General features: G+C 46.6%; 1 protein-coding gene across 1 annotated transcript; it reads right to left on the bottom strand.

The window, feature by feature from the left end:
• Positions 1 to 6,437: 6,437 nt before the first annotated feature.
• On the bottom strand, positions 6,438 to 8,155 carry LOC123054832 (transcription factor IBH1). The gene has a single exon (XM_044478693.1). The coding sequence runs from the start codon at positions 7,588 to 7,590 to the stop codon at positions 6,988 to 6,990; it is 603 nt and encodes a 200-aa protein (XP_044334628.1). The 5' UTR covers positions 7,591 to 8,155; the 3' UTR covers positions 6,438 to 6,987.
• Positions 8,156 to 12,413: the final 4,258 nt, after the last annotated feature.

Genomic DNA, 12,413 nt, shown 5'->3' with positions numbered 1-12,413 from the left:
TCCTTCTAATCAGGGTCCAGATAACCTTATTAAAATGCTAAAGCTTCCTCATAGGACATGCCCCCCTTCGAAATCCCAATACTTAGTATTACTTCGAACCCACCAAGAGCTGGCCTTCACGCTCTTATCACCAAATATTCATTATTATTTATTGACATAATTAAAGTTAAGCAATTTGCCATGTTCTGACATGGAAGCTAGCGATCAATCGAGCTGATAAAAGTTTCTCATGATTTAGCCAGCCTCGGAGATGGTCATCTTGTGGTACATTATACTCCCTCTGTAAAGATATATAAGAGCATTTAGATCACTATTAGTGATCTAAATGCTCTTATATTTCTTTACAGAGGGAGTACAATATAAATACATATGTGCTCATTAATCTTTGCTTAATTTAGATTTATAGCTAGCTTTTGTCCCATGATGAGATCACATCCTTTTTCTCTCATGGGTCATGTAACACTTGGGCTGTGTGCCAATGATTATAGCACATATGCGTAGTACTACTGGTAGGCCTTGCTAGCTAGCCCGGCTAACTTCCAGTGACGGGAAATCATCACGCCATCATCATCACCAGTTCACTACAACCAAATCGCAGCAGGCTACACATTATTAATTACCATTCCAATCCTCACATACTTAATTAGCTAGCTGAAGTGCCTCTCCCCTCTCACACTCGGTCCACTATATAAACCTTCACTGGTTCTATCACACAGCAAAGCAAATTGATCCCTTGCACACCACTCGAAAGATCCAACAGAGCTACTAGCAGCCAGCTATAGCAGAGCCGAACAGAGTGCGGTAGTGTATTTCTGGCCATGTCGACCCGACTGGCCGCGGTGGTGCGGTGGTGCGGCGGCGCGCGGAGTGAGAGGCCGAGGCTGCGGCGACAGCGCAGCGGCAGGACGGTGCAGCTCGGCGGGCGCCGCAGGAGCGGCGGTCGCGGGTGCAGGCTGGCCGTGTCGCGTCTGGTGCGGTGGCGGCTGGTGGCCGAGCTGCTGCGGCCCATCAGGAAGGCGCTGATTGAGATGGCGGCCGGGCAGCGGCACCCTGTGGCGCTGCCGCTGGTTAGCTTCCCGTTCGTCGGCGCGCTCTCGCTCCCGGGCACCGTCGCTTGACGCGGGACGGGGCGTCCGGCGAGAGCGGTGGCGCTGCCGCTGGTTAGCTTCCCGTTCGTCGGCGCGCTCTCGCTCCCGGGCACCGTCGCTTGACGCGGGACGGGGCGTCCGGCGAGAGCGCGAGAAGGCGATTCACTTCACGTGTGGTGTAACGAATCTGTTGGGAGTTAACCACGACGTGGAGTGAGCCCTTGTCCGCTACAATCACCGAGTAGGATACGTATTGGCTAGTTTAGCTCCCATTTATACTCTTGTAAACCCCGTGTAAACAACCAGATCTGAAAGCAATAATATCCGGATCCTGATAAGTGATAAGTGCCACACATTTGACGTGAACACATGACAATTTCGCATGTTTATGGTCAGTTTAATAACGCGGGGATGACAAGTTCGGATGGCAAGTTTTAGTTTATTTTTTGAGTTTTCTTTTCTTTTCGAATGACAAATTTAGTTATAAAAAACGTTAGGACGGGATTACTTCGTGTCACACATGTGGCACTTATCATTTGAGTAATATTCTCAGGAGCGACACCGTCATGTTGCCACCCAATCGGCGTCCCGTGTTCTTGTGTTGAGCTAGCTCAGATCGATCATGCCAGCCGGCGGCTCTAGTACGATCCAGCAGTAGCTAGCTGGTTACGATCCAGAAGTTAGGTTGGTGCTTGCAGCTTGCGTACTGTCTCCAGGAAGAAACAAATCAAGGGTGCCCTCTGACCTCTCTACTTACACATCTCGTCGGAAAGTAATCGCCGAGCCGTAGTACCTACTTGAGCCAACATAGGTATGTGTTCCTCGAGGGAAAGTACTCGTCACTGGAGCGAGATAAAAACGTGTTTTTTTAGGCAAAAACGTGTGATCCGGGCCTAATAAGCCAACAATTTGGTGGTAGCTCCTGTATCTGGGCCTCCTGCCCTGGTTGGGCTTCAAGGTGGAGCGCCCCTTTCCTGGGCTCACGCTGCTGTTATTGTTCGATGATGCAAATACAGAGGCGTGATTGCCTCAAAAAAAAATTACAGAGGCGTGTTGGTATCATGTTATGGATGGAAGAGTTTGGGTCGATCTAGGACAACGACATGGGAGCCTGTGGATCTTCTCAACGGCCATAAAGTGATAGGGTTCAAGTGCGTGTGCCAAGTCAAGAAAGATGGCGAAGAAAACTTGGTGAAGTATAAAGCAAGGCACGTGACTAATGGACACAGTCAAGAGCAATGTGTGGACTTCGAGGACGTGTTCGTTCCAGTTGCATGGATGGAATCGATGGGGGTACTCATAGCTGTCCAGGATCAAGAATCTTGGAGGTTGCATCACTCGGATGTGAAATCCGTGTTTATGACTAGGAAGTTAGAAGAAGAATTACACGTGAATCAACCAATGGGTTACATCTAGTAGAAGAGCACAAGGTATTAAATCTACACAAGGCGTTGTACGGACTACGATATGCTCCTCGAGGGTGAAACATCAAGCTTGACCATGCATTAGTTTCTCTCGGTTTTGAGAAAGGGTCACTAGAGCATGCAATGTATAAGTGAGGTAAAGGCAAGGATTGTCTCTTAGTGGGCATATATGTTGATGATCTATTGATAACTGGAGTAAATGAAGAGGATTGCTATATTGAAGCTACAAACGAGTGATCTATTCAAGATGAGTGGTTTAGGTCTACTGAATTACTACCTGGGGATCAAGGTATGCCAAAAGCTGGACGAGATCACACTATGTCAAGAGGCATACACAAAGAAAGTATTGCAACCCAACCTAAGTTCCAATGAAGCCTCGTCTCAAACTAAGAAAAAAGAGTGAAGTACCCACGGTTGATTCAACGAAGTATAGAAGTCTGGTCAGAAGCTTAAGGTATCTCGTATAAACAATGCCAACGTAATATACCAAGTCGGCCTTGTATTCACGAGATACCTCAAACTTCCGACCACACTTCTATACTCCACCAACCACGAGTGCTTCATCCTTCTTGCTTAGTTTAAGATGAGGCTCCATTGGAACATGAGTTGGACAACAATCCTCCATGCCACAACTTTCAAGTATCTTCTTTGCATATGCCTCCTTGCGTAGTGTGATCCCCTCTAGATTTTGTCGTACCTCAGTCCCAAGATAGTAACTCAAGAGTCCTAGATCATTCATCTTGAATAGCTTTTTCATTTGTAGTTTGAATCTAGCAAACCGCTCTTCATCTGCTCCAGTTAACAATAGGTCTTTAACATATATAGATGCCCACTAAGAGACGACCCCTTCCTTTACCACGTCTATACATTGTATGCTCTAGTGGACTTTTCTCAAACCCAAGGAGAGAAGTCCATGTGTGGTCAAGCTTGATATTCCATGCCCGATGGGCTTGTGGTAGTCGTACAATGCCTGGTGTCCTTCTTTGATGTAACCTAGTGGTTGCTTCACATATAATTCCTTTGCTAACTACCCAGTCAAAAACCCGGAGTTATCATCCATGTGATGTAGCCTCCATGAATCTTGAGCGGAGAGAGGTGGGCTCCTATACTCGTGTATCTCATTGTGGCCTTGTTGGGTAGCGATCCGAAAGTACTCAGTTGTGTCGTCGTGGTCAGGCCTACGCCAATAAAATCCGTGTTTGAATTTCTATGGTTAATTACGCTTTGACTAATTTTGCTCTTTGGTTCAGATTTCTAAATGCGGAAACGGGAAAAAACACATAAATAGAGATCATATCAAGAAAACTAGAGTATGCATATGGTCAACTGATTGTGCCCATAAAAATATAGGATTATTCACATGAGGTGGAGTGGATGGGAATTTTTCTATGAATCCAGCGCGAATGAATCCGGAGGAAATAATCCTGTGGTTGTGCAATCCAACCAATCAAAAAACCAACATTGAAAAAATCCTAAGGATTAGAATCCTCCACAATTCCTTTGCAACTCATTTGAATAAAAGAGGCCACTTTTAGAGGAGGATAACATGAAAGTCTGAAACTAAATGTGCATTATTTGGTTATATAATGGTTGGTACTATGTGTGCAGGTGTACTTATATATTTGCAATGGTTGGTGCTCTAAGAGAGCATTGTTCATCCTAGCGGGAACTACATTGTCTGTGTGTAACTCTAAGACAGACAAACATGTATATTTCACCTCTTGTGGGCTTACATTCTTGCTTGATTTAATACAACAAACCCAAAAATGTGACATTGTACGCCCACAAAAATAAGGGTGCTACAAACTAGTAATTGATTTTAGAGCTTGGGCTCTACAAATAAATGTGATGCAAAATAATTTTTTGAACTGCAAAAGCTTATGAAAAACTGCGTATAACTGCAATATTGGGTAAAAAAAACTAGTTTTAGTAGGACAATGCGGAGTTTTACAATCTGTGCAATAGCAAAACATCTTTTTCCAAGACACAAATGGAAACATTTTTTGACAAAATTTTGCAGTAGCACAAGTAATTCCCGCACACATAAAAATCATTTCAGATTATTTTAAATTCACAGTTCTCAATGTTTATGGAATAAGAATCTCTAGGTATCGGGATCCAAAATTCCTCTAAAATGTGACAATGAAAGTATCAATTCTATGGCAATCTTTCGCTCTTGCTCGACACAAATAATAGTGACCTAACTCATGATATTCCAGCTGTATTATGTCCATTATATACGCATGATGAAAAAACAAAATTTGGCACGTGTACGGAGAAATCTCATAGAATCAGCAGCATTACTTACTGGAGACTGTTTTGTTAACAATATATACTGAAGTTGGCTACGCCCCTAGGTTGTTTTGGAGGCTGGCTAGAAGAAAATTGGATAGACCAGGGAAATATATAGCTAGTACAAATCTTGGATGTGATTTAATTGCCTAGACATATATATACTAGTGTTCATACAAAATATATCCACAAATAATCAGTGCACCATGTTGATCAGCCAACATTATTTTGTTTAAACTTTCGTCTTGTATTCATATTAATTGAAGGGAAAGTTGATGATAGCAAAAGAGTACAGCTAATCTTCAAGTGGGCCAATTATGAGCTGGTAGACTTCAAGATGTCATTAGCTGTTCATTTGAGTACCATTTTTAGTGATGTGAATGATTTATAGCCATCTTATATGGCTAATCTGTGGTCCAATGCAAGATATTGGACAATGACTTCTCAGGCGAGATGCACACACGCATGCAGCTAGTCGTGTCAAAAAGTGGGGATTCAGGCCAAGCCTTTGTCACATGAATATTTAATTGACAGCAACAGGGCAATGTCAATTTTGAAAACAATGTAAAATATAATACTAACATACTATCAGAAAAAACAGTGTATCATTATAGGTAAGTGGAAATAATCATATGTAAGTGGAAACTATAAAACACTTTTGCCCAAAATAAGCTCAACATATATACTAATAGGTATAAAATCAAAGAAGTGGCACGCATAGAGAAAATTACATGCAGTTGAGATATGTGGAATAGTGCATACTCTCACACATGCATATATATTTTCATGTCCATATAGTGACTCCTTTTTACTCATATTTTTTACCATGAGTTAAGCTAATGTTCCGTGTATAAATATCGATGAGATGACATGCAGGTTAATTACTTTTCTTGTCTGAACTGAAACATGAAAAAGAAGCAATATCAAGCCTTTGAGATTCGTAACCCCCATAAAGAAAGCACGCATGGAACGCATGCATGTGTCTGAAGACAACTAAGAACACGGCAAAAAGAGAAGCAAACAGAGAAGACCAGCATCAAGTACACACACGGAATACTCCGGTGGCACCTAAAAAGGAACAGGTATAAGTTGGTAGTTGAGAGAGAGAGAGAGAGAGAGAGAAGATGATTTCAAAGGGGAAAACCAAAGGGATGCACTTTAATCAAAAGATGCTAACCGCCGATGGAGAGAATGTCTTAGGTCCCTTTGGCTACAAGTTATGTCTTCTCCAGCTCAAGGATTATCAAACCCCTATCTTCCATAGATTGTGGATCCCACTTTCTCAAGTTTGGGAGGAGCTTGGAAAATAAACACTCCACCAAACAACCTCAGCATAACCACCCCTCAAGCACTCTAATCTAATCACAAGGCAAAAGGCAGCTAGCTATATATCTAGCCAGAGCATCATCCAGCTATACATGGATGCATGTGCAGGGAACTACTCTTTGATTCTAGAGCAATCAACATATGTGTCTAGCTAGCTAGCTAGCTCAACAGCAATATACAATCTGTCACATGCATCAGGATGAAAGGGAACATTGCTATGCTTTCATGCATGGAACTGCATGTGTAGGCATGCATGGTAAAGTTCCCCTAATTAATTACCTTGCTCACCAATCAGAATTCACAGATAGACCTACAAGAGAAAAGGTAACAGAAAGAGGAGTGTACAGATATGCCTCATAACCTACACATCAATCAAGAACATATTATGCATAGATCAATTTGCTAATTAACCCAATAACACTGCACATATGTAACTCCTTATCGATCGATTATCTCTTTATATGTTACAATTAATTACCTTTGTATTTTCCCTGGTGTGGTTCCAATGTGTCCCCAACCTATACAAATGCATACTACACCCAATCTTTTCTCACCTACTAATAATTCACCCTGCCAGCAGCTCAACATATATACTCCACCAATCTTCCTCCACCTCCACCGTACCTAACTCTCCCCTGCCGGCCGGTAATCCTCTATATTGATCATGCGCGATCGATGCATTGACCAATCTCATGTCACATGAACAAGAGATCCATGGATCGATATCATGGAAGCCGGCCGCACCGCAGCAGCATCGTATGATTTCAATCCATGGATGGTACGTGCAGGAAGAAGTAATAATTTAGAATTACTCGATCGATCCGAGGATGCATGATGATGATGATGGACTGGATGGATCATTGGCAGGAGAAGAGGTCGGCGAGGCCCTGCATGAGCTGCACCTGCGCGCGGAGGCAGCGGACGTAGTCGGCGGTCTCCTCCAGCAGGCTGCAGTACTCCATCCCGGCGCCTCCGGGGACGAGCCGCCGCAGCGCGTCGCTCCTCGCCGGCTCCCCCGCCTGCCTTGCCGGAGGGGGCGGAGGGGCCAGAGCCGCACGAGCAGCCGCCGCCGATGCTTGTCCGCCGACAGGAGCGGCGCGTGCTGGTGCTGGTGCTGCTGCCGGTCCGGCGACGACGCGCCGCCGTACGAGCACCGCGGCCCGCCTCGACGTCTCCGCCCTGGATCTCCGCGCGCGCGCCTGGGCCTGGAGCAGCAGCGCGCGGCTCCATGCGCGGCGCGGCCCGGTGGCGCGCGCCATGGATGAGTAGGCCGCGCGGCGGATGGTGCGCGTGCGGCGCCTGGCCGGGCCGGCCGCGCCGTGGATCCGGGACAGCGCGCGCAGGAAGTGGAACGCCAGCATGCGCTTCGTCGGCGCCGACGCCGACGCCACGGCCGCCGATGGTACGCTCTCAACGACGCGGTTAGGGTTTGAGCTCTCCGTCGCGCCCTTCCCGTCCATCAAACGGCACGTCCACGGAAAATCCTCACCTCACCTCAACTCACAGAGAGAAGAGGAGGAGGAGGAGGAGAGGGCGAGGAGAGAGGGAGAGAGAGGAAAGGCGGGAGGCGTACGCGGGGGGCGCGGGCGCGTGGCTTAAAAGGCAGTAGAGGCGCTCGTGGGGGAGGAGATTGGGTGGGGGAGGGAGAGGAAGAAGAAGGTGAGGAAGATTTGGTGTCTGACACAAAGCGGCGAGAGCAATGGGGCCGCGATGCTGCTGCTGCCTTTGTGCTGTTGTGATGGTGGAGAGAGAGCCCGAGAAACACGGCTCTGACACAAAATGTCCTGGGAGGATCCGGTGCGTGTCTTATAATACCCAGTTGACAAGGAGGGACAAAGCCAATGAGTGTGTGTACATTTCTTTCTCAAAGAAATACTAAGAGAAATAATTGATGTACATGCATGTAGAGGGAGAGAGAGGGCGGGGTGCATGTGATGTAGTCGAGTGTGGTGGTTACCAGGAAAGCTAGATTAATTAGCTAGGAGTCACAGGGCAGGGAATGCTAGGAAGAGCCAGTGAACAACTCTCTCGCCTGGCCGGCGAGCGGCGAGCCCATGCATGTGATGCGTGAGCTAAATGGTGCGTCGTGCGAGATATGGCGGGATACAGGAACAACTCCGGTCGGACGGCGGTCGGATGCGCATGTGAGCTCGATCATCTTGCATGCGTCTGCTCTGGATGGGCAGGTAACTCATGCCTTGGTGCATGCATGCATCGAGAGCAACTAGCCGGGCCGGACGCCAATTAATATATCGGCAAGCAAGAGATGAACCTCGGGTAGCTGATGCAAATCAACGAGGGACCAAGGTGAACTAAAACCATGTGCAACTTCTGTTTTTTTTTTCTCCTTGCCAAAGAACCGTAGGCCATACATTAGATCAAAATATTCCTTACGAATATAAGAAATTACACGTAAGTTCTTAAATAAATCAGCACCATCTTCCCTTTGCATCCGTCGGTGGTGCACCATGAGCAAACCTGGTTCCCGTCTCTAGGTCTTCGTCTTAGCGAAGCAATCTTGTTGAACGCAGGAGCTAGAAGAAGCAACGGCCAGAGAGCAGGGGCTCACTTAGAGAGAAAATGACCCAGTCTCCCATTGTTAAACAACACATATTTTCCATCTAAAGATAGGGTGTCACACACTAAACTTTAAATGAAAATTACAAGGACAAAAATCATGCACCAGGTGTCATGTGCACCCAGGTACCCTGCGGAGAGTCATCGATGTAGGCAAAACGACGTCGGTGATCATGATCTGGACAAATCGCCATAATGGAGAAGCTGACACCGAGGAGGCCTGAAAGATAGCCCCAACTCCTGCCAGACAGAGGTGGAAGACACAAACCTCGCACCCATCATCATACAGAGGAGGAACAGGAGAAAAATACACGAAGACATCATCCCCTTTGTAGGGCAATGTTGATGACCTAGTCAAAACTAAGCCAAAATGAGCCCAAGATCTTTCCCTCACTGAAGATTCACATGCTCTCCATCAATGCAAAACGTCATCGTCGGAATGAGGACGAGATAGGAAAACTTTATCCCCCGTTGCCGATAACGCAACCGCCTCACCACCACCATCAACACACTCAAAGTTAACCCTAACTAAAGTTAGGGCAACCAGATACTACAAGACCCCCTAGACTTGGGTTTCCCTCCCCTCGCCGCCACCGAAACACACCCAAAGGCGAGGGAAATTGGCGGCGGCCTAAGGAGGAACCCTAGTCACCCATGTTCTCATGTGAGGAGGCGTACCTGCTAGGTTCGTGAGATCGAGTCGTGCGTTGTGCACACTCTGTTTGTATGTGTCTTGTACATAAAGGACCACTGACATTTCTTGGAGTTATAATTTTTTCCATGTGAAATGTTTCATGAAACGTGTAAATCCCAGTCTTATCTCCTAATTGTGATATTGTGACTGTTTTCATCGAAAAAAAAGAAAAAAAAAAGCATGCCACATGTTACCCACTGGTTTCGGACGTCGTGACAATCTTAACTTATTTTGCGGGTAACTCATTATGTTATTTCTACCAACTATAAAAGCTTGGCAGTAATTAAAAACGACATGGCAACTGATTGGATGGACTTCTCAGGCGCGTCCTCATTAGAGTCATACCGAACCATGTCAAATTCTATGAAAGCATGTTCATGTCGCAACTAACGGGGCGACGTCGTCACAAGATTTCAGTTAAGGGGCAGGTAATAAAAAGGTTATAAAACAGAATAGCATGGCGAAGATCGATCGTCTCCTACCTCCTTTGCTTTTTGGTCGTGGAAACCGGTGTACTTGGCCGTCACTTTTCCGTTTCAGCACCAGCGGCACGTTGCCATCCGCATCACCATCATCATCGTCGCATCAGAAAAAAAAAGCATTAACCAACCCGTTAATTAATTAAACCGCCGATCTGGCCGGCGCTGCATGCGTGTAAGCAAAGCAAGCGATCAAGTAATGCGTATGTATGAGTGTCTGTGTCTATACTGTGTTTGTAAAAACAAGCGATCGACTAACGGCCGGGATTCCTTCCAAACTCCCGTTTCCAACGTGGCAACATGCACCGTATACGCGCATATCAACCGCCCATGTAGAGTATGTATGCATGATCAATGGATGGCATCACCAAATCTTCCTTGTCGAGGAGCTGCCTGCACTGCACATGTCGCGTGCACTTTGGTGTGCTTGCGGCGGATAGATAGATGGCTAATGGCTAAAGCTAAGCTAAGCTAGCTACGGTGTAGGGGTAACATGGGACGGGATGGGAGCCGCGATTCGCTTCGTTTCCGTCGGTCGCAACGCAACGGCGCCTGCGTGCCGCTGCGGCTTGACAGCCGGCCCCGACGAGACGTCAGGAGAGAGAAACATGGATGGGAATCAAGTTGGGGGTGATGGCGGTGGTGTACGTGCGTGGTGGGTGGTGGGGCCAGGTGCCGCGAACCACCACATGAGCGCACATGGGGGTGGCCTGCCCCACCCGCCTCCCTCCTCCTATCTCCCTCCCACGCCTCGGCTGGAGGCGATATATTTTGTGGTCTAGACTAGAGAGAGAAAATGCTGCGAATTTCGTGGCCACCCGCCGACTGCACCGTATTCTCTTTCGTCTCCAAAGTACGCGTACGTACGTCGCAGAGCCGCCCGCTCATCGTGGTCGCGCTCATAAATTCCGCCCCTTTTCGTCTCGTCACCCGGCCAAAGATTCGATCGGTTTCCAATCGTTTGGTGGTGCCGATTAGCGTTAGACTAGACAGGGATGGGAAGCGTATTTCGTTTGACCTACAGCTACGTACGTATAGTTATTCAAGAGTGGTGCTGTTAGGGTTGACGCGTACACGCAGTTGTCGTACGTATTGTGGCATTATTTTCCATTATTTTTGCTTGGACTTTGGAGATGGCTAGCGCACATGCGTGTGAGACGGACGACACACATTGATTACAAAGCTGCTAATACGATCAATCAACCCCGTGCGCCGTTTGGTCGGACGTCTAAGCCCAGCCCAGCTATCAGCCTCGGCGCCTCACGAGCGCCTGCTTGTGACCGGCCGGTCGATGGTTAAAACTTGCTAATCACATATCATCACAGCTCCAGACAGAACGATGTAGAGGGAAGGTGAGAGGTCGATGCAAGAAAGAAAACAAAGAGAAACACAGCATGAGCGTTGCACAGTTGCACTTGCACCCCGGCACCGGCACCTCTATCCAACTATCGATCGATCGACGTAGCTGGGTAGCCGCCCGTACTTGTGACTGTTAACCTGTTCCCATCGACGGGATAAGAGCTCGCATGTGTGCGTGCGTGCGACGCTGCTTGGCGACCCCCAACCTTTCCATATGTCCGGTCACTGCTTGCTTTATAGTACTATACGTACGTGCTATGTGTGCAATCTTGATCGTCGAGCATATGTTAGCTCGCTGTTCTCCATCGGTCCAAGAAAATATGAACTTCACCTGAAAAATTCAAAAAGAATGAAAATAATCACCATTATTGGTGCTAATTAAAGTGCACATGTACGCGTAGTTGGTTAACTACTTGTCTAAACATTTAAGATAACTAGTAATCAGATAGTAAACAGAGGATCGATCAACACGGAACCCTCCATCAAATATCATTAGATAGCTAGTAAGCTAGGGGTCCTCTTCTCCTCTGCCTAATCCTAGTCCCAAAAGTAGAACTTCAAGCATCCGTGTCCTTCTCCTTCCTGATAAATTGAATTGGTTTCAAGTGGTTATACGATAATCCGGGCTCACTAGCTGTGGCTACCAACTGCCCACACGATTGCCTCGCTAGCTCCGATAAAATTGAGCCCAATAATGATGATTAGCACATGACATTAACTGGTCTCCGACTGATAATGATCCGTACGTGCTGCTAGCTCCGGCACTCGTCTAGTCATGGGCCATGGCTGCCGCATGGATCCATCATGTTCTTGGAGCTGCCGGGCACAGCACAGTACATTCTTTCATATTGTAGAAACTGAACTGTATCGCGAGCGCTATAGATCATACCGTAATTAGATGACAAAGCCAAATCCTCTGCCGTCATTTGCACAGTGTACTACTATTGTAGTTAGATGACAAAGCCACAGTCTGCTTTACACAAAAACTACATTCCAAGTTTAATTAGTACTCATGGTATATAGATCCATATACATCTCAAGGCCTCCATATATTAGCTATCACAATAAAACAGACAGCCCTGTCTAACACAGTTTTGCAACTTGATACATTAAATATACAACTTAGGAATAGTTATTTTACAGCCAGCCATGATAACCGTCTGATCTAGATATT

Source organism: Triticum aestivum, chromosome 2D, assembly GCF_018294505.1.
Source record: "Triticum aestivum cultivar Chinese Spring chromosome 2D, IWGSC CS RefSeq v2.1, whole genome shotgun sequence".
Classification (NCBI taxonomy): domain Eukaryota; kingdom Viridiplantae; phylum Streptophyta; class Magnoliopsida; order Poales; family Poaceae; genus Triticum; species Triticum aestivum.
The sequence above is the reverse complement of the archived record's forward strand: the minus strand, read 5'-3'. Positions and strand labels throughout refer to the sequence as shown.

Excerpts from the sequence above, each read along its gene's own strand:
- LOC123054832 (XM_044478693.1), bottom strand. The coding sequence starts at position 7,590 with ATGGACGGGAAGGGCGCGACGGAGAGCTCAAACCCTAACCGCGTCGTT.